Below are 23,371 nucleotides of genomic sequence, written 5' to 3' on the forward strand. Positions count from 1 at the left end.
ATTGAGGAGCTTGCGAGAAATGCGGACTCTCAGGCCTCACTCCAGAGAAGGGTCTGCCTCTGCTTTGTAACAAGGCCCCCAGGGGAGTCTCATGCATATGAAACTGTGAGAAGCCCTGCTCCACACCATCAACCAGAGCTTCCCCCCAGGCTCGTGCTCCAACTGCCCTCCGTGGTGGCTGATTTAATAAAGCACCTTTACTGGCTGCCTTCCCTCAGCTACCTCACTTCTCCCCTTCACCACCAATGCTTCCTGCACACACCCAATAAATAACAGACACACGGCAAAGATAAAATGTCATGAGAGTTCAAAAGAGACTCCGACTAGCGCAGAGATCAGAGCTGTTGAGGAAGGAGTAGCAGTTGAGATGGGCTTTGCACAGGCAGAAAAGGAGGGGAAAAAAGGCATCCTGAGGGAGGGGGAGAGCGGAGGGGGGCAAAGAGAGGATAATGACAAAGATGTGAATTTGGAGAAGGGAAGGAAAAGTGTTGATGCCCGAGAGTTTAGTCAGAGTGTCGGATGCATGAAGGCAAGCAGGAAAAAAATAAGGCTAGGAAGGAAGGATAGGATCAGATGAACCTGACTGACAGATGAAGATCTGGCCTTTAATTTGCAACTCATGGGAAGTAATTAATGGTTTGAACAGAAGAGGACCACAGTCAATACAGCTGAAAAGTCACCTGAGAGCAATGTGAAAATGCAGGGAGTATGGGCAGTTTGTGTCTACATTATCTTCCATCATCTGTCACTCTTGCAGGCCCAGCCCGCTGGGGAAGTAGGGATCTCTCTGGTCCAGTTTGGAGAAAGAGGCCTAATACTCTCTGAAGGGTAGGTAAGTGAGTATTCTATGTGTACACGACAATGTCAACTGCAGAGACCAAAATGTATTACGGAAGAAGGAAAATAATAATACTATCACTGCGCATGTATTTGGATGGTGGTTTGTTGCTTTCAGGGCGCTGACGCAAACATCATTCTCCTCAGGGCAGCCCCTGGTCTGCAGGCCAGGCTGCGGTGCAAGCATCCACATGAACCAAGCTGGGACCCTCAGGAGTCGATGATGGGGTCTGTGTTAGGGTCCCCAAGACCGACCCCAGGTTTGATGGCTCAGTTGGTGGACTCACAGGACTCAGCACAGTCATACTCATGGCTGTGATTTATTACAACAAAGCAAGATCAGAAAAGGGGAGAAGGCGCATGGAGCGAAGTTTAAAAGAAGCCAGGCCCAGGCTTCAAAGCGTCCTTTCCCAGAGGAATCACGCAGGATGCACTTAATCCCCCAGCACCGAGTAGTGAAAAGACTGGGAAAAGCCGTCCACCAGGGGAGCTCGCCCGGGCCTAGGAGTCCAGAGCTTTTATCCGAGGGTCAGTCACGTAGGCACCGTCTGCCTAGCACCTGCTGAAATTCCAGACTCCCAAAAGGAAAAGCAGGTGTTCAACATAAACCACATTGTTCATACAAACAGTTCAGGCACCGTGAGCCACTCTAATCAGTTGTGAGAGTGGTGGGAAACTCTCTGGAAATCCAAGTTCGCAGATGCCAGCCAAGGGCCAATCTTCTTTCAAAGGACAGCAGCCAGACCTGTTATGTTAACTCTTTCCTGCACAGGGTCACGACACATTCTTGGAGCTTGAATTCTAATCCTGCTACTGATTTAAAGCTCTGGCTACTTATCAGAGGCACAAACTATCATACGGAGGTATTTTGGGGGAACTTGGGGAGGTTGGGTATGTGAAATACATTTAGGATATAGGTAGATATGACAGTTCTACCTGCATAAATTTCCTTTAACCTGTCGCCTAACTTCAGGAAGTAGCAGGATATAAAACAAATTCATTATGTATGTATAATAAGAAATGTAATTACACATTTCCACCTGGCTGCAATTATGTGTGTAAAAAAGAAATATATCGTCCCTGTCCCACAAGATCCCAATTCATTAGGACCGTCTTCTTCCACTGAAATATGGAACCGGTCCCCCACCAAGGAAAGTGTTGTTTAACACAAAAAAATCTTAGAGGCAAAAACTCTACCAGACACTAAGGAGTAAACCTACTATTGCTTTCTTTTCCCTGTTCTCAGCGTGTGTCTAATTAGTACTGCCAAAAAAATAATAATAAAAATAAGCTGAAATCTTCGGACTAAAACATTCTTAAGCATCATTTAACCTGGGATAGTGCTTTTCCCCTTTGGTTTTTAACATGCTTTCAGAAAAAATTGCTTATCTGAAGGTCTCCTGAAATTTGCCTTTTGTAAATTTACTGCAAAGTGATGATGAAAGTTGAGATGTTTACAAACGTGTGCTAACTTAAAACTCTGCAAAGTAACAAAGGCAGGTTTGAGGCTTCCCTTCTAACTCACAAGGAGAAGATACTGCAATGTAACACACAATTTTCTTAACCTCAGAGCTATGGCCTTGCCTGGATGGGGTAAAAGATCACATGAGGTGACTGCATGTGTTTCTTGGCCTCCCAGGAGTAAATTTCAGTTTTCTGCTAATGACGTTTAGCACTGTGTGTGATGTTATTCCTCCTATAAATGAGAGAGAAGCCAAGCATTCTCTGCAACCTGGATTGTTTGGCTTTGCTAGAGTATTTCACCAGTGCAGATTCTCCCCGTCCTACAGTCAGGACTGAGCTCATACTCAGAGGCCAGATGGCATTTGTACCTAAACAGCACTGATACAGAAGCTAAGTCTTTACGGTTTCAAGATAACCTATTCATCACCCAGGGACTAAGAGGAAAGGAATAACTGTAAAAGAAAAAACATGCAATACAAGAATTAGTACTAATATTTGCCCTTTATCTTTCTCTTTTCAGCTGGAAAAGAAGTCTTGAAAACACAGTAAGGAGCTATCTAAAAGATGATCTTTTTTTTTTGGCAAACAAAGGACACCTGTAAAAATGAAAACCTTTACACCAAAATATTTAATTTTTAATAAAATAAAATTATTGTATAAATTCTGATGCTGATAAATTTATTCACTGCATTCCCTTGCTCTGGCAAGCCACCCACTGGAAAATAGGGAAGACAGGGGAAAAAAAAAAAAAATCAAACAGACTCTGCAGCATCTGATTTACCGTGAGTTCTAAGAGTTTACATGCAAGGACACACAAAAAGGATTGGAAAAAGCACTTGTGTAGCCATGCATTATTAATTTGAACTTCAACAGATATGAACTATACTCATTTGCTCAAAGTAAATGTCAGCACAACCACATTTTTTTTTCTTAAAAGGAATACTGATCATCAAAATTATACAAGAAGCACACTTACAACGAGGGCAGCTCCTCAAAGAGCACTTCAGCAAATCAGGATTACTTCCATGAGCAATCCTTACCTTGTGAGATTCCACACATCTTGGAACCTAGCCATAATGTACCCATACACAGTCAGCGTATTTTTAAAACTCAGGTTTGGCTTCCAAGGCTAACATCTCCTGAAAGGCATACAATATCTTGTTAACTATAACGGGAATTAGGACAGTGAGCCCTGTTGTAAAGCCAGGTATAGAACACTTTTAAAACCCTGGTATAAACGCCAATTTTTTTTTTAGAATAATCCTCATGGTAAGGGAGAAGGAAACAAAAATGACATCAGGCATTTCAACAAGCTATAACAATCAGGGCTAGAATAGAATACATTCTGATAAATTACCAAATTAATGAAGAAATAAGCTTACTCCTGATAGCACTGCTTACGAGGAATAAGCCCATTTTTCCAAGGTGAGAAGTTAAACAACGTTAAGGTGTGTTTGAGCAGCATATATATACACACGGGCAGGAAGAAAGACTGTCCCTCTAAAGGTGATGTCCTCATATTGTCATACAGTCCACTTTTCGGTTAAAAGTTCTAGAAAAAGGCAATATCCTGGGCTGCCTCAATATCTACCCACTGTGAAGAAGAGCCGTCTACCTGTGGTTGACAGCCACATGGGCACAGGCCAGACTCAATTAAGAGACAAGGGCGGGGAGGACTTCCCTGGTGGCACAGTGGCTAAGACTCCGTGCTCCCAATGCAGCGGGCCAGGGTTCAATCCCTAGTCAGGGAATTAGATCCCACATGCATGCTGCATTCGCGTGCCACAACTAAGGAGCCCACGTGCCACAACTAAGACCTTGTGCAACCAAATAAATAAATAAATATATAAATATTTTTTTTTTTTAAAAGAGAGAGACCGGGGTAAGGGAGGACAAGATCCCTTCTCAATTTTTTGCTAAAGAAACAATAATTTACTATCAACTTCTCTCCCACCATGACCACCACCATCCAACTGGAGGGACTAGGTTTATTTCATATTAAACAATTATACACACACACACACATATACATACACACATACACAAAAACACATACACACCCACAATGAATAAAACAACTTCCACTCAACCACCGAATTTCCTAAATGAGAAAATTTAATGCAGTTGCTAAAAATGTGAACATGATGTCTAATTCTATAAAATAAAGTACACAGAATTGTAAGTTGGCTTTCTGTCTTTAAGAACGACTTGCCTTATGGGGAGAAAAAGAGCAGTTAAACCAATTTGGCTGTAAAGAAAATAGGTACCAAATGAAATCTGTTTCTCCAAAAATATTCCTTTTCTTCTACATGGAAATTAGAACCCAAAGAGGACAAGGAATAAGAAAATGCTCCTTCACTCCTTAACAATCATGCCCTTTATAAACTTGTTGATAACCTAAACTTCAGGATGTAAGGAGAGATTAAAACTGACCAGTCACCATGTGCAGTGCCAGGGGTGCTACCACCTTACACACCCCACCCCACCCACCCAAAGGCCAGAAGTGTGAGTTCCACTGAAGCAGGGCAACCTGACTGCCTTCTATGACAGGAGACCAGGCAACAGTCTAGCAAGAAAGAGCTAGATTTCTTTCTTGATTTCTCTATTCCCTTTTATACCAACACAAATTAAATACTGAGGTCAAATTCAAATAGTAAAACAAAAATAAAAAATAAAGTAAAAAAAAAAATTCAAATAGTATATTTTGGGTTCTATTAGGTATGTAAACAACAAAGTAGTTAATAACCAAATCAACTGTAGATTCATACTGAGTGATGGACTGTGGGGATCTGATCTGAAATATAATACCTTCCATGTCTTTATTGACAGTATTAACAAAAACACTTGCCTTAATATAATTCTTTTTTTTTTTTTTTTTTTTTTTTTTTTTGCGGTACGCGGGCCTCTCACTGCTGTGGCCTCTCCCGTTGAGGAGCACAGGCTCCGGACGCGCAGGCTCAGCGGCCATGGCTCATGGGCCCAGCCGCTCCGCGGCATGTGGGATCCTCCCGGACCGGGGCACGAACCCGTGTCCCCTGCATCGGCAGGCGGACTCTCAACCCCTGCGCCACCAGGGAAGCCCAATATAATTCTTAATAAATCTTAATTGTGATAAGTTTATCTACTTTCCTCTGAGAATGAACTGGGAAGGATTAGAAATACTAGAAGTCGGAAAAAAAAGCTAAAATGATCTTGACCTTGGAAAGACATTCCCAACAGAATCAGGATGAAATTCAATAGGAATAAGTACTCTCAGCAATTGGGAAAAAAAAAAAAGAAAACCCTATGCAAATATATAATAAATGCAAAAATGCAGAGGATTGTATGCAGATTACAGAATACCATAGGTCAAAAACACGGCTAACAATGTAGTACTGCATTGAAAAAAATAAATAAGAGCCATCAAGGTACTGGTAGAGGAAAGTTACAGAAGCTCTCTGTACTCAAAACTGCTATATTTCTTGGGATGATTTGTTTAGATAAAAGGCAAAGATTTCTTAAGTCACATTATCTCAGTTCGGGAAAAGATACAGAAAGATTACCTACTCTGACTTCATAAAAACATATCTCAAGTGTTAGCTTCCATTTTGGTTTGTTTTTTTTTTTTAAAGAAGAAAACAACTAGGATGATAAAGGACAAGATGTTATTCCTGCCTTATGAGAAATGATAGAACTCCATGTTAAACACAAAGAAAGCAAACTCCAGGAGTGTCATGAGGATAACTCCAATTACTTGGAAAAGTAGATGTGTTCCAGGGGATTCCAGAGTCCCATGTCCCCAAGGGATGGACCTGAAACTAGTTTCAGGATAGGTTTCAGCTCAGTATACAAACATTTTCTAAGCAACACAGATGACCAAAGAGAATTAATTCCTCTTAGGGGATGATGTTCCTACCACCGAACATAGAGGGGAACAAAATAACAATAAATTGGCGGATGTTACAGAGGTGACTGAAGTACGGGCTGCAAGTTTGTACTTTAAAGCATATAAAAAATGCTATAATTATAACTCTCTATGAAAGACTTCACGTGTGTTAATCACAGTCATCAAGACTCATAAAGCACACTTCCTGGAAAGAAGGCAAAGTGCTCCAAAAAAACAACTTCCTTTCTATCTCTCAAAATGTACAAAAGAAAAAAAGTAGAGAGGAAACCTCATCTTCATTAATAATAGCACAGGACTTATCAACCAGAAGCAATGCAAACAGATCAAAGAGAGAGAACCTGCATAGCTCTTCTGCTGGTAAAATAGTGCAGTGCTGAAGGAAGCTAGTATCCAAGGTCCTGAAAGACTTCCTGGTATCCCCCAACTTGGAGGAATAAGTAACATCCTACTGGAACTCACTTCTACTAGCAGAGCAGGGGCTAAAGAGACACTATACAGCCAAGCAATCCCAGTCTCTCCCTCTGACCTGGCAGTGCTGAGGGTGGAAAGCAGGCCTCCTGTGCAAAGTGGTCTAAGAATACAAAGAAATATACCCAACAGGTGCACAGAACAAAAATCCCACAAACAGCAAAGCATCATTTCTCATCAAAATGAGAACAATTTCTCATCAAAATGGCTGGCACATGCAAACAGAAAAGAAAAATGGAACTGGTTGTGAACTACGACAGAATTAAGAAGAGGCAAAGCCCACAGTCTGAAGCTGCCCACCGCCACAGAGCCTTACCACCACTCTACTCCAACAACTGAATGGCTAAAAATAGAATATATACTATCATCATCCAGCCCACCAGCTTAAGTGCTAAGAGAAAGACACACACAGACCCAAGACAAATAGGGAAGGAAGTCAATGAGATTCCACCCACACTATTTTTGGACAAACAGTGGGGCCAGACAAAATTTGGAGCATTCTTAAGAAAAAATGAAGACAAGGCACAGAACATGCAGAAGGAAAATGAAGAGAACACTCTGGAAGATATACTCTAGGAAACAGAAGAAAAAAAGAGTATAGCTGCTCTGTATTATCAAGAAAATTTAAGGAAACATGGACTGTTTGAAATAGGATATTAAAAAAATAAAATTAGGTAGAAAGAAATTGTCAGAGCTAAAAGGGGAAATAAGGAGAAAAAATAATACTGAAGAACTTAAAAATAAAATCAGAACATCAAATATATATAGCAGGCACTTCAGTCATTCAAAACCTACTTATTGCTGCTTGACGTTTATACGCCAAGCACTGCCAAATCAGTGTTACCGACAAGAAACTTGAACAAATCACACAAGGAAAAGAATGGAGAAATGAAGCCAAATATAAGCAGTAAAATTAAATAACCTATTTCTTTTATTATATATACATGTATATATTTTATGTATCCACAGAACAAAAATTGACTATATATTGGGCTACAATTAATTCCAAAAAGTAAAAACAATACAGACCACATTCTCCTATCAAAATGATGTAACACAAGGAATAACAAAGGTTGAAAAACATCACAACCACTTGGAAAATTTTAAACTGTCTTAAACAATCCTGGTTCAAAGATAAAATAAAAATCATAATTTTATAGTGTGTGTAAAAGAATGATATGAACACTAGGTAGTAACAAGTTGAAAAATTCAAAGTTTTAAACACTTCTCATTTAAATCAAGAAAATGTTAAAATAAATAATCTAAGAATTTTATTTCAAGAAAATTTTTAGAGTACAACTAAATAAACCTAGACAAATTGCAAGAAAGTAATAAAGACAAGGCAAAAATAAATTAATAATAAGGGTACCAAGACCATACAATGGAAAATGAATGTCTTCAACAAATGGTGCTGCAACAACTACATATCCACTTGCAAACGAATGAAATCGGAACCCTACTTCACACCATATACAAAAATCAACTTAACGTGGATCAAAGACCTAAATGTAAAACCTAAAACTATACAACTCTTAGAAGAAAACATAGAGGTAAATCTTTGTGAACTTGGATTTAGCCAACAGTTTCTTATATGTGACACCAAAAACATAAGCAACAAAAGAAAAAATATATAAACAGGACTTCACTACAAGTAAAAGCTTTTGTGTTGCAGTACAATTTTGCACATAGCTAAACATGTCATAGAACCTTATCAGTTCTATTTTTTCTTTTTCCCTTGGCGATATTCATCCTAGGGCACTCCATTCTTCCATAGATAAAAAGGTCAATTTTCTAGAAATACCTCAGTTATTAAAGTTGAAACTAAAAGTGATTTAAAAAATTAACTAAACCTAAAGTAAACCTGAAACCTAAACTAAATAATAAATTGAGGCATTTGTTATTTTTGTAAATAGGCAGTTTAGAAAAGAAAATGAAGACTTTATAATAGAAATTATTTCAATACAATGCAAATAAACACAAGATTTTTTTTTCAGTCCATCAGATTACCAAAATTCTAATGATACTAAAATATGCCAAAACAGTTACTACATAAGCTAGAGGTGTGAAATAAACCAATAGCACCTTTCTGAAAGTCAGGGTGGTGATGTGTATCAAAATTTTAAATAAGGCTATCATTGGGCTGATGATCCAACTCTGAGGAACTTATCTGAATATATAAATGTACAAAGATCGATCCCCTACAGTATTCTCTAGAGCACTGATGATTAAAGAAATTTAATGGACTCAAACGAGATACATATCAATGGGGTCAGGTATATATAAATGGTGATGTGCTGGCAAATCGTTAACAACTAGCTCTGCAGGGATGGGGGCGGGGGGAGCTCGTATTCGTAATATCAGCCAATTTATGCAGCATGAGTACTCCCATCATGGCTAATTTCAAGCTACCAAAATGAACTCAGTGAATGCTGAGTTGAGAAGAAATGTACAGAACTGGCTTTTATGAGCAGGTGCAAGCTAGCTGCAGCACATCACTGTATGATTCCTAATACACTGGAACAATGACAAAAAAATACACTGCAACACTAAAAAGCCATAGCTGTGATGCAAAGAATTTATATTACATGGCAAGATAGCCATTACATACTACTGGATGAGAAAAGCCAATTACATACAGAACAGCTTATGTTGTATAATCTGAGATAGTGTGAATTTATACGTGTATGCATTTTATTTTCACTTTGAAAGAAAAAGAATCACACAACAGTGATGTGTAAACATTACATTCAATCTAGTTTCACCCATAACAAGAACAGTAAATCTGGCTTTCAGGGAGTATCTAAACCAAATTAAGATTTTTATTTTAAAAAAGAACAGCAAAAGATCAACAGATCTGGCTTCAAAGTAATTAAAAACTTCTGTATTAAATAATACAAAAGAAAGAAAAAGAAAAACAACAGACGAGGGTTGAGTTATTTGCAGTAAATATGAAAAAGGCTAATTTCATTTGTGTGTTCGGAGCTCACAAATAGGCAAAGGAAATGAAGAGACAACTTACAAAATAAGGAATTCAACTAGAAACAAACATATGGGAAAATGGTCATTCTTACTAGTGATCAAGTAAGTGCAAGTACCGTTTTTTGCCTACTAATTTACTGATAATCTTATAATAATACTCACGATGTTGCAAATTGTATACAATCATTTCAGAATATGTTTAAGTTGTGTGTCATCAAGAGCTATAAAATTTTTCATATCCTCTAACTTAGAAGTAACATTTCATCTAACAAGTGTGTGAGTTTAAAAAAAAACTGCTATCTATGCCAAGAACTTCATCACAGCATTATTCTGAAAATGGAACATATATACACTAATATATATAAAACAGATAATTAGAACCTGCTGTATAAAAAAATAAAATTCAAAAAAAAAAAGAAAGAAAATGGCAACACTGGGAGAAAGCTAAATGCCAAAAAAAAGAGTAAGGAAGCAAATTAATATATCTCCTCTAACAGAATATTAAACAACAATTCCAAATATTAATATGAAGTTTATATAACCACACAGAAAATGCTTACAACATAATGTTAAATTGTACAGTATGATTACATCCATGCAAGAAACATAAAAAGAAAGCAGACTAGAAAGGAATATACAAAAAACAAAACAATCATGTTTCTTAGATCGGTACATTCTGGATAAACTTATGGATACATTTTCAAACATTTTTTTTCATATTTTGTCTAAAAAGCTGCCTTATTCATAAAATTTCAAAATCACTGAAAAATAAAACAAAAAATAATATTAACATAGAATGGGCTGTCATTTCAAAGGCCATGAAAACAATATAATGTATTTCTTAACAATGTAAGAAAATTCTTAAGTGGAAGAAAATAAACACTTCTTGACTCAAACTTTGTCTATTCAGTACAACAGTTTGTCTCATTATTAAACTTTTTAAACTATTTTAGAAAGCAACCATACCATCAGAGGATACATATCTCAAGTGTTCTTTATTTCATTCCAAAAAGAGAATAAAAAACAACCTAAGTTCAGGCAGTAGCATACTGCTTGAAGATATATAATATAAAGAAAGAATATTTTTAAAAAGAAAAGACAAATCATTGTGTGACCTTGTGATTCAGTACTAGGGATGCACAATGCATTAATGAATCCTGGGAAGGATACATTGTAATTTGAGTGGCAATTCACAGACAGACCCTAGGGATTTAGAAAAACCCTAGACAAGAATCCCTGTTCCCATAATAAGCATGGTCTGGAAAGCACTACAGAAAATGTGTTTCTCAAAGGACATATCTGGTGACTTTGGTGAAAATATATTGGGAATCAAGATTTCCCTAAAGAAATATTAATGAAGTCATGATTTCCTCCATTAAAATGGAACCTTTGTCAAGAACTGTATGGATGGGGAAATATAAATTATTTTTCTGAAACTGATCAAGCAACATACAGGTATCTTCTCCAACCAGAAGATGGGAAACTTATGGGACTCCTCATTACAAGAGTTAAAAACTGCCCCAAATTTTTTAGTCATTTCTAATGTGCTTCAGATAACATCTTAGATGGTGACCCAAAACATAACAGGAGATACCAGGATGTTCGGAGGACATCCCATTCATTAGTCCTTGAACCCATCAAGGCCCTTCCATCTCTAGAATCCATGTCTGGTCCAAGTCTGGCTCCAAGAGGAGCCAGTACTATGGTAATTCATTAGTTCCTAACACACCAGGAAGTGATCGGTAATAAAAATAGAGGCTGATTTCAAGTATTTTTTGTTTCAGCACTCATTAGCTCTGCTCTCAAATTATTCAAAATTATTCAAAGTATTCAAAGTATTCAAAATATATTTGCCTACATTTTGAATCAAGAAGTCCTCTTAATTCTATCATGGACAAATGAAGCCCATTTTGAATGCTGGTCGTAAATAGGCTTTAGGGACCTTGAATAATCGGCTATCTGGATTTGGAATGTTATAGCCCAGAATGTGAACAGCTCCTAAGAGAACACAACCAACACACAGGTGCATTTTTCAGCTAAAAATTACAAACAACTTCTATATTACATGGCTCCACCTGAGTAAGAATCCCCTTGGCAAGAATATCTCATGATACCATTTATCTACTCACTGCCTCGGGCAACTGAGAAGGCACTCTATTGTAGGAGAAGCATGCCACATAAAAGCAGATTTCCTGGGCAAGAGACATCCTAATAACCCATCACCAGATTACCAGAGTTCTCAATACAGTAATAGATGCATTTCTATCACCTTAAACAGCTAATGGGGGGGGGGGGGGAAACACTTGGAAGAGCCTGGTTGTAAATTTTCTTTTTAAAGTGTGAATGGTTTTCCTCAGGACACAGCTTGACTTGAGCTCTGTGCTTTAGGCTATCTAACCACCTCTGGGAGGACCCAGAGAGTGCATGCAACAAAAATGCCTCCCATAAAACCCAGTCTTCTACACATGCTCACCTCCCAACCCAGCATCTGGGAAAGGAAGGGCGCCGTAGAGGTGACAACGATGAAGAAACTGGGTTGGGCAGTGGAGCTGACAAGAGGAAGTTGCATTGGCTGGGATCTTCCTAATCAATGTGGCCTCTTCCTAATCAATGTGGCCAAGCCAACGCACAGCACAGGGCACCTCTCCTCTGCTCTCCTTCCTTCCCTCCAGAGCTTAGGGAACACATGGTGCACCACCCCTACAAGGAGCAACACCCTGTGCCCTGCCAAGCCCCTCAAGATCCCCCATGACCCTCTGTCGCCTGCAACTGTTCTCCTTTTCCCCTGCACCTGTTCAACTCCAAATCTGAAATCAAGGTAAGCAAGCCTGGAGCTGATAAGATAATGAGAAGGCCATGAGCCAGAAGGGGGCAAGGAATGCCAAACGCCTGCCTGGCACTTCCAGTGGAACTGGGCTCTGTAACAATGTTTCTCCAGAGCCAGGATGAAAGTCTAGCTGTTCCTTCTTTGGTCATAGAGCCCTTTCTCCAGAATGCAGACAAGGGACACAGGAAGTTGCTTTCTTAAAATTTCTGTGACCATGGTCATGAGAACTAAGGGCAGTTCAGAGGTCACAGCAATTTATATGTATGTATTATAAATATTTTTTAGAACAAAAAAGTATGAAAACTCCTTACTTCATATTATGAACGTGTCCACCCTTATCTGTTCTTCTGGTTTCAGTTAAAATCCTGGGACTTCCCTGGTGGCTCAGTGGTTAAGAATCCGCTTGCCAATGCAGGGGACATGGGTTCGATCCCTGGTCCGGGAAGATCCCACGTGTCGCAGAGCAACTAAGCCCATGAGCCACAACGACTGGGCTCATGTGCCTGGAGCCCGTGCTCCGCAGCAAGAGAAGCCACCGCAATGAGAGGCCCACGCACCGCAACAAAGAGTAGCCCCTGCTCGCCGCAACTGGAGAAAGCCTGTGTGCAGCAACGAAGACCCAACGCAGCCAATAAATAAATAAAGTAATTAATTAAAAAAATTAAAGCCCCAAGGGAAAAAAAATGAGCCTAGTAATGGAAGAAGAAATGGACACAAGTGGTCCATCTAAGGGTTAATTCCAAATCTTTCCTGGAAGGCCATGGAAAAGGGACGGACTGGCTCCAAATACAAAGGAGCCCCCAAAGTGCTCCACCAAGGTGTGTGAGGCACTCCCAGTGCCCAGGCTCCAAGAGCCAACCTGCTCTCCCTGAAAAGGGCAGAAATGCGCTTGAGCAGCTTGCAGGCAAATGAAAAGCACTGCTTAAGGCCCAATGAAGAAGAAGAAGGAGGAGGAGGAGTGAGTAGAAGGCAGGTGCCCGAGGGTGTCTAAGAAAACACACCCAGGCCTGAGCAGGGCAGCTGAGGAACACTGCGCCTCGCAGGCTCCACCTCTGTGTCTCCTAGGATGTCGCCCTTCCTGCCGGAAGCAAGAGACCCACGCTGATATGACAGGAGGCTTTTGATACCATTCCCTGCAAAGGCAGTGAGACTATCAGCAGCGTGCCGGGCGGGAGGAGGGGTGGCTCTGGGCACACTTGCTCACCCTCCTCACAGCTCTCGCCCAGCACTCTCTGAGCCGCCTGCCTGCGGGGGAAAGAGCGGAGAGCGAGGGCGGCCAGGAGGAGCCCACCAGACCTGGCCGAGCCCCCCAGCGTCATCACTCCGGGAGAGGCTGAGGCTCAGGCCCCTTGTCCTGCCTGGGCTGACAGTGGCTGGAAACTGGCTGAGATGGCAACGTCGCAGAGGGGAAGCAGAGGAAGTTTCAAAGTTCAGACAGCCTTTAGATTTGGTCCAGTCTCTTCATTCTACGGATTTCTATAGAAATAGTAAAGGAACAAAGGAGCGAAACACCCGTGGGTTAGTCGCAGGAGGCAGGGCAGGAGTACCAGACTGCCTTTCCGTTACAGGCTTTAGAAAAGATACTCACAGCTACACACACCAACATGCAGAGCCACAGGAGTATTTCCCGGCCTGCTCAAACAAACTCTCACACAGCCAGTGTGCCGTTGTTCTTGCATGATCTACTGATTTCCAAAAATATATCACGAGAGTTAGAGAGAAAAGAGACTTAAACTCTTAACAAGTACCCTGCCATTCTTTTAAGGGCAAACCAGGAACAAGAATTAAAGTCATCCTGTATTATTAGAACAAGTCACAGGAAATGGGTCAGCTCTTTAGGACAAGAGGAAAATTGCATTTGCCATCTGCGGAAAGAACCTGTAATATAATTAAGGAGCTCTGAAAGGTGTAGTTCCTAAAATATCAATTCATGTAGCAAGAACATATCATTGTGTCTTTACCTTAAAAAATAAACTAACCGAAGAACCCTCTCAGACTGACTGGGTAGCAGCAAGCAAAGGCTGCTGCTAGTGCCACCCTCCCTGACTGACTGAGATAGAAACACAATTAGAAAGAGATGTTTTAAAGCTCTCAAGTAAGTGAGGGGAGGATGTTCAAATCATCAAATGAGGAAGATGCGCTATTGCCCAACACAGGCCCACAGCACCTTCTCCCCTTCTAGTACACGCACTGCATCCTATTTTGAAACCCAGTGTCCTGTGATATATTATCCAGCACAGGCTCGCTAGCTTTCTACTGGTAACCATGCACCAAATCTCAAGTCCCCGTCCTCTGGAAAAGGAGAATTTTACATTTTGTTCGATAACAATGTATTTTGTTTTGCAGACCACGGTGTTGCTACAGAAAGTTAATCACCTCCTCAAAGCACATTCACAAGTGTCTTTCTTTTAATGCATTCAAGCACCCAACTTCCCCTCTCACCAGCTCACCACCACATGATATTTGAAAGAAGCACCAACTTGGAAGTTCCCTAAATCTTAAAGAAATGCACACACCAGAGAATCTAAGGAACCCTCCTAGCATTTGGTAAGGAAGCTGTGATGAGAGAATAAACAGGTGGGTGGGATTCCACAGAAGGGTCTTTTTTTGCAGGGTGGGGGGCCTGCAGCAAAAAGCTGGAAGACTGAACAATGGGTGGATGAGACACTGGAGCGTTTCTCTCTAGAAACCACTGGTCAGCTGCAGTCACCAGGAAATACGTGGAAAACGCCATCCGTCACCCCACCGCCTCTTCCCCAAATGGAAATGTAAAAAACAAACACTGAAACTGAAAAAGATGAAAAAAGTTTTTAAAATGTAAAAAAAGAAGCAAAAGAAAAATTCTACTTCAATTTTTTTACTAAGTGATGGTGATAAAAAAAGGGGGGGGAGGGCAAATTCTGGAAAGAGGCAATTAATTCATGATTTCAGTTCTCCAAAGGGAAAAACATGAGGCCATCTCACAGAAATACTTATGAACATGTTTCTAAACAGCACTATTCACTTCCTGTAATAGAGCCAAAAAGTCTCACTCTAGCTCTTTTTCTCTAATTTGTGGATCAATTATTGCTCCCTTCTGTGAGACTGCAGAAATACCATGGCATTACTAACATTCTGGTTCCTGACTGCACCACAATCCATCACACACTTCCCTGAAACAGCTATCTGCTTCCAAAGCAGTCAAACTGCTCACAATCTAAGATTAATCCTGTAATAAAGGTGTGTAGAATTTTCAAATTTCAAAGGACTTGTGTAACAGTTTTCCAATCAAACTGCTGGATAAACTCCTATTGGCTTTTTAACCCGAAACAATTATGAGAACGTTCAACTGAATCATTCTCCTGAGACAATGAATGAGAAGCAGGGATGGAGACAAAGAGGACCTCGCCTTTAAAACAGAATTTCTTTAACTGTGCCTCAAGTGGCCCACAAAACAACAAAGAGGCGTGGTAAATGGAGAACAAATCAATGATACCCATTAGAAGAAAGCAAGACTGCTTCAACTGCTCTTTCTTCTGGGAACTCAGCTGCCCACCTTTGCCCCTGTCCTCCTACACCCACAAGTCCCCAGTTACAACAGAATGATTGTACACTGAGCAAGACAAGGTGCTTCGTTGAGCTACAAAGAAACAATGGCCACTATCTTTGCCCTCATGTAGCTTCCACTTTAGTTAGAAACATAGGGCAAGTGGTCATTAACAGTTTCTCATAGTTAAAAGCAAAAAACAGTATGCTTGCTCCAAGGAAATAATATATCTCACTCAGGAGTTCAAATTCTCAAGACCGTCTGCTCTCCCCAGTTGTGTAATCCCCGGAAAGCTTCTAGAATGGCCTTCAGATTATTTTGTCTTTTTCTTTGCATTAAGAGCCAATAGAAAAGCCAAAACCAGAAAGGATAATACTCAGAAGGCCATGTCAGGCTGAGGGCATCAACTGTAAAACAACAACTGTGAAAAGTGTTTGTAGTCTTTCCTGCTGGCAAATAAGAAACAGAGAGTGTCTCACATAGTACATTATTTTACACAGAGTAGGTGCTTAATATTTGTTTATATGATCAGCATTCTATATACAACTGTTCTTTCTTATGGTATGTCTGGTAAAAAAATTTAGAGGAAATATTTGTTTTCCAAAAACTGGCAAGTGTTTGCTGAATAAATGAATTTGAAATATCTTGATAACTTTATTCTTAAATAATACTAATTTTGTTCTTAAAATTGAAACATGAGTCTCTTAACAAAATATGCTGCACTGATTTCAGAAACAATGGCTAGGTATAAAGGTCAACCCCAGAGCTACTTAGCAAATTCAGTCTTTGGTTCTCAACACCGCAATATGGATGTTTATTTTGTTTGTGATAAAGTCCAAATTCATGACCACCTAGGATTTATGAACTCATTTACAACAGCATGTTTAGGTCCTTTTTTTCCTTTTTACTACATGTTAGATGAGAAATAAGCCAGGTTTTTTACATATCAGTAAGGTAACAAATCACAGGTGATTGTTGAACCACTTCCTATAATTTTATTAGTAACAGCTGTTCACACAAAATAGTTTGGGTCTGAGAATAGCTCTTTCTTTAATGTTACTCCATTCCGGAGAACAAGAGAAAACATTCACTGTTTACTGTAGTCAGTTATTGCCACAGATTTAATTACCAACAATCACACATTTTACCTTCTACTGCTATTTAACACTTCCCTTAGGATTAATTCTGCAGAGATCTTAACATTGCTTAAAAGTTTCCCTTTGAAAAAAAATGTCACCACCCTCCCCTTCAACCAGAAAATTAGAATTTAAATTTGCTGCTACAAATACTTGTATTTCACTCAACCCAAAAGAGAGAGTCTGGTGAAAACACATTCTTTCCACCTTCTCAGGGAGAAAGCAATCCTAACCTTCTTAAAATGGCTTCTCTCTCTTGCAAGATGTACCCTTTGAGGTCCCTATTTTTCCTCTACAACACCCAATCCACAGTTCCATTAATACCAAAAGAACTAATAACCTTAAAGAAAAACTAATATGAATGCTGGAATCAAAATCACCCTTGGCAAATCTCGTTCATTTCTTTTCAAGTGTAAGTTTGCCTGGATCATGAAGATAAATGTGTTCTTTTCTGCTAAGTTTAGCATAGCACGCAGCCTCACAACTGCAGAAGCTGTTTCAGGTCCTTAAAAATTCATCTGTAATAAAAAATCATAACTATATTTAATAGGCATCTCTGAAAACTGAACATAAGCCATCTCTTATAAGGTACAGCTAGGTTGTTTGATTTTTTTTTTAATGAAAAAGAGGCTATAAAATTTATCTGTAATAAACAAAATGGCCACTAAATTATTCTTCTGGTTCTCCTTCCTAAGCCTACCTAAAATTATGTGAACAGATACATACAGGATAACTTCACTGTTCAGTAAGGTTTTAATTTGCGCCCAAAATTCCCATAAGAAGAAACAATACGTAAGTACAAGTACAAGATTGACAGTCATATGGCAGATCTAGACAATGAATCTACGTGGTTCAATGCAAAAATCTTACTCTGAATGCTTTGTTATATAGTCAGAGCTACAGTTTTGGTTTTTATGAGGGATGCTGCCACTTCACTCTTCAGATACAAACTATAAGTACTTTGTTTCCAAAAAAATAAAATGAAGAAAAAAAGGAAACACATCCAAACAAATCCTGACATTTAGAAACATATTCAACACTTGCAAGCTAAAAAAGTAGCAAAAAGAAAACCAGCTGGTCTTAAAGCAGCCTCATAAACACTGTATTATGGTATTTCCAGGGAGATTCTGTTACTAGGGCTGCTCAGAAAGAAGCTTTCATTCTGCGGTTCTGAGTAGCCATCCTAGACAGCCACTAACCTCTAGGTTAATTTGGGCATCAACATCCTCATCCTTCCCCTAGTGAACTCTACAGAGGGGTAATGGGGTGGGTGCTTTTACCCAGACCTGCATGCAGGAGCTCTCCACACAGTCTAACTTTGTCAGAGCACTCCCAGCCTTCCAGGTGCCTTCTTGCTCTGTAACTGTTCAGTTTTCAATACAAATGTACATCGCTCAAATTAAAAATGTTCTTTCTGCAATGCTTAAGATTTAATTGTTGTGGTTCTCCTCATGTAATTATATATAGGTAAATCGTAAAAATCTGTTCGGTCACCACCTGTACTCTAGAGAATTTAAAAATTCACTCTCTCGAGTGTATCATGGGGAAAAGTATATGGCAAAAAGATGAGAGGGTTAAACTAGCTTCTATACAAAAAAAAGTAATCAAGACATGGTATGGTTTCTTTTTTTTTTTTCCTGTAAACTTTCATATTTTAAGTGTGACTGTTATCATTCCCAAATGCACCCAGCACAGAGCTGTAATACATGGTTCAATATGTGATGTAACATCTTACATTAACACTTCCTATCCTGGAATGCATTTGTATTTAATTGGCTCAAAGAGTTACATATATTTTTTTTAAAAAGATCATGATTTTCTCTGCCACAGAATAAAAACATTACATTTCCCCATGTCTCTATAATGTCTTCATTGTTTTATGGTCCCAATTTCTATTAGGAGGGTTACAAATAAGTTTACTTATTCAACAAATACTTATTGAGACCATTCTATGAATTAGAGATTGTGCCAGAAGCTGGGATTTAATAGTGAACAATATAGAATCAGTCGTCAGTCCCTCTCTCCTAAGCTTCCAGTCTAGAATAGAAAGAAAATCTCCAAACACATACGTAATTCAGTTAGAAGAGCAAGAACATATATTCTTTCATTTAAAACAGGCCTAAACTTTGCCTCTTCAATAGGTAGAATCCAATCAAAAAAAGATTTGCTAAATTTTTCTATTTGATGACTAAGATCTGAAGAGTAAAGATTTCTAAAACATGTAAAATAAGAACAGGTTAATGGGGGGAAAAAATGTGTCTTCAAGTAACTGAAAATTTCAACATGAATATCCTTGACCGGAAGCAGGCATTCAAGGCCACTTGTTTTATACAGACTTAAAGACACATTATATTAAATAGTGTGACCTATGTACCACCAATAGAAATAATTAGTTAATATTCATAAGCATTAATTAAAGGAAACAATGTGGGCTTCCCTGATGGCGCAGTGAGAGTCCACCTGCCGATGCAGGGGACACGGGTTCGTGCCCCGGTCCGGGAAGATCCCACATGCCGCAGAGCGGCTGGGCCCGTGAGCCATGGCCGCTGAGCCTCCGCGTCCGGAGCCTGTGCTCCACAACGGGAGAGGCCACAACAGTGAGAGGCCCGCGTACTGGAAAAAAAAAAAAAAAAAAAGGAAACAATGTGCTTTACATCTAGGAAGTATATAAAAACTTAAAATATTCTCTTGCATATCTATGTAGAAAACAAACAGTTTTCTTTGAGGTGTCTAAGAAATAAACACTATATAAATGAATTTAGAAAATGAATAAAGAAAACAAGAATTCAGAATTTAATATATTATTTTATGGTAATAGATTTCTGGGTCCATTTTTTAAAAAGAATAAATATCAAAATGTATAAGTACTGTAGGATTTGGAACATATCAGCATAATTGCTGGATAGGTATCAAGGCAGCCCAAATTTTACTGCCATACTTTCATCTAGGCAGGTAACCACTATTTTCTTTCTAATTTCTCCGTAGTATAAAATTAACTAATTAATTTTATATTTTGCAAGGGGCCCCTGCCAAATAAATCCATTAAAATGGTGTCATGCTTCGAACTACAATTTACTTTGAAAATAATTTTACACTGAATTTCATTTAAATATAAGGGTGATTCCTCAATTTAAATAAAGTAGTTAAAAATACTGGTAAACCTTTTGATGGGCATCATTTACATGAATGAACATTGAGTGCAAAGCAGCATCAAAGCAGCACATCAGGCATTCCTCAGAAGGAAACCCTCCCCAATACCTTCCCTGGTTCAAATCAACCATCACTTCTCTCCGGGACTCAAAAATTACAAGCACACACACAAATCTACACTTAGTATATAGCACTGACGATATAAATAGTGTAGGTACTGCAGTAGTTATGTTATAAAAAAGCAACATACCTAGAACATGAAGCTGTAGCAAATCTTACATGATGTCTAGGGATTGAGTTTCTAACAAAAAGTTGTATAGTTTTAAAATGCTAATAAATGTAGATGTTAAACTGATGTCATATTTTTCTACCACTTCTAATAGGCCATATTTGGGGGCTGGGGTGGGGCTGTATTTAACCCTACTCAAAAATCTAATAAAAAGGGTAGAAAAAAAGTTCTCCACACCACCACTTTAGCAGTAAACTTTTAATTGTTTTCCTCATAAAATTATCTCCAAGTTCATTTTTTAAAGCAAAATATGGTTGGTTTGTTTGTTTTTTAAAAAGCACAATATGTTACTTAAGTCCAGTCTGTAATTAAGTGTCCATCTACGGGCATTTCTCCCAAAGTCCTCCTCCTAGACATTCAAACCTAGGCCCTCAGACAGACAAATCCCCTGAGCTCTAACTCACAGCTGCTAGGAACCCAGAGCTGCCACATTTCAGGCAATGGGGTTGGCCTAAGAGACCTCAAATGCCCTATTCATAGCTAAACAGAAACAAATAAAGACTGTACATAGGGCAAAAGAAAAAGAAAAACCATCCTTAAGTCTCTCTAAAACACATGCTTTTTCCCTTAATCATGCATTAAACTCCATACGTTTCTCTTCCCCCTCTATTTTTTTCTCAATCTTGAGAATTCAGAAAGCATTCAACTACACCTTTTCAGCCATTAGAAGTAGCTCAAAATGAGAATTAAAAAAAAAAAAAAAATCTTCCTTTTCCAATTGCAGTTTTCCCCTTCCCTGGCTTCATTCCCTAAAGTCCACCCCTCTTATCCAGGGTTTGCCTTCTGTTCTTTATAAACATGTGCACATTTACCTAATCTGGTTTCAAAATGAAGACATTAAGCAGGGCATGTGAGTTAACCATTTGTAACTATTTGTAATCACTGTATTTTGTTCCTTCTTGTAAATGATCCAGTACATAAGCAGTTCAGTCCCGAAGGCAATTGGTTCCTTGAACCAGGAGATAGAAAGTTCAAGATAAGAAAGAAAATGCATGCTTCTCAAATCAGAATTGACAATATTCTTTTCTTCCAGAAATGTCTGAGAAGTCTATTTATCATACACGCAAATAACCAGAACACGAGTGCAGACATTTTTCAGGCCTGTTAACTGCAAAGCTGTTTGTTCTTCCTACCACAATAGCTCAGAGTTATGTCGCGCTGGCCTGAACGTTGATTCTGAACATTCTCTCAGAGATAATAATAAAATTCCTAGTTCAGAAATGGCATTTTCTTGCTAACTTAATGTTACGGCAGAATGTTGGGTTATTTTGTAGAGATTAAAGGGAAATTTTTGCTGTTCACTTCCCGTTTTCCTTCTAGCCCAGATTCCAAAGATATTAAAATGCTGTCCGCTTTAAACAAAAGGTTTCTATTTGCTTCCATGAGAGTAATTGAGGCTGTACTGGTAACTATTGTGAATTCAGGCCTACATCTGGGTTGCCTCATTAAACAAAAGATACCCATCGCTGTCAACAACCATACAGCACAACCCTCCCGTATCCCTCATCTTTATCTGCAAGGAATGGTGGAGAAACACATCTGTCACCATTAAGAAACTCTTCTGGGTCCCTCCTTTTGGTGGTCTGGTGGTTAGAGAACAGCACTCGTGTGACACATTTGGGCTTGCCTCCCCGCCCCGCGAATACACAAGCCCGCTTTCTTCCGAGAGCCAACCACTCGGCTCCCTCCTCATCGCTCCTCGGAGAATCCAGTGGCGAGTCAGCCCACCGTTCCACCATTCGCTCCCGACCCCGGAAAGCACTGATAATGGATGCACACAGGCCACCCCACCGCACGCCATCCCCCAACGTGGCTCCGCTCGCCACCCTTGGGCCACACATACGCACAGCTCCCCACTCCACCACCCCACGGGGCACCGCGACCACGACACTGGAAGTTCAAGCCCCCTGCCCACCTTCCCACCCCCGCGCCCCTCCCCGAAGCAATGTGCCATTGAGCAAATTGCAGAAGCACCGCAGACAAATCGCACCCCGAGTGCATAGCCCTTAGGGATACCGAAAGGCACAAACCGAGGCCCTGGGCAGAGCAACCCCGACCCCTCTGCGCGCGCGCGCGTCTCTGTGTACGCGCGCGCGCGCCCAAGAGGGTGCGGGTAGGGGCCGGGAACGCGCCCGGGGAGGGCAGGGGCTAGCCACGGGCGCCCGCGGGCCGGGGCCACGGTCCCGGGGGTCTGAGGGTGGTGGGTATGGGGCGCAGGTCCGGCGGGAGGGCCCGCGGCGGCCGGCTCCGGCTGTACTCACCGAGCAGCAGCAGCTTGAGCTCCCGGCGGGCGTCCCGCTTGTCCCTGCGGAGCTGCCGCTCAATCTCGTCGTTGATCCGCCGGGCTTCCTTAGCCTCCTCGCTCAGGCAGCACGCCATGATGGACTCCAGAGTCATTCTTCCAAAGTGCCTCCGCTGCAGCCCCGCCGGCACCCCCTGCTCACACGCGCGCACACACACCCTCCCGCCCTCGCTCCCCCGAGGCAGCGGTGGCCGCCGAGCCCCCGCCGCCCGGGCGCGCGTCCGGGATGAGCTCGGGGAACCGCCGCGGGGGCCGCGGCCAGGGCCACTAGGTGGGCCGGGGGTGCGGCGGGAGCTGGCGGCTCGAGCCGCCGGGAGGAGCTAGGCAGCCGTGGGAGGCGGCCGCGGGCGCTGGCTCGGGGGGCGCACTGGGGAAGGCCGCCGCGCCCGGCCTCGCTCAGACGCCTGCCTCTCCTTCCCCGGGAACGGGCGGCCCGCCTCGCCCCCCGCGCCGCCGCCGCCGCCGCGGCTCCCCTAAGCCGTGCGCCCGGCGGCGAGAGCACATCCA

At 40.8% G+C, this 23,371-nt stretch overlaps 1 protein-coding gene across 1 annotated transcript in view; it reads right to left on the minus strand.

The window, feature by feature from the left end:
• Nucleotides 1-23,171, minus strand: part of LOC131760996 (guanine nucleotide-binding protein G(q) subunit alpha) — a 291,093-nt gene extending 267,922 nt beyond the window's left edge. The window contains exon 1 of the mRNA XM_059071217.2: nt 22,824-23,171. Within this exon, the coding sequence (XP_058927200.1) occupies nt 22,824-22,959 (136 nt within the window). The 5' untranslated portion in view covers nt 22,960-23,171. The remainder of the gene's footprint in view (nt 1-22,823) is intronic.
• Between the last annotated feature and the right edge of the window lie 200 nt (nt 23,172-23,371).

The sequence above is a fragment of the Kogia breviceps genome, chromosome 8, assembly GCF_026419965.1.
Source record: "Kogia breviceps isolate mKogBre1 chromosome 8, mKogBre1 haplotype 1, whole genome shotgun sequence".
Lineage (NCBI taxonomy): Eukaryota > Metazoa > Chordata > Mammalia > Artiodactyla > Physeteridae > Kogia > Kogia breviceps.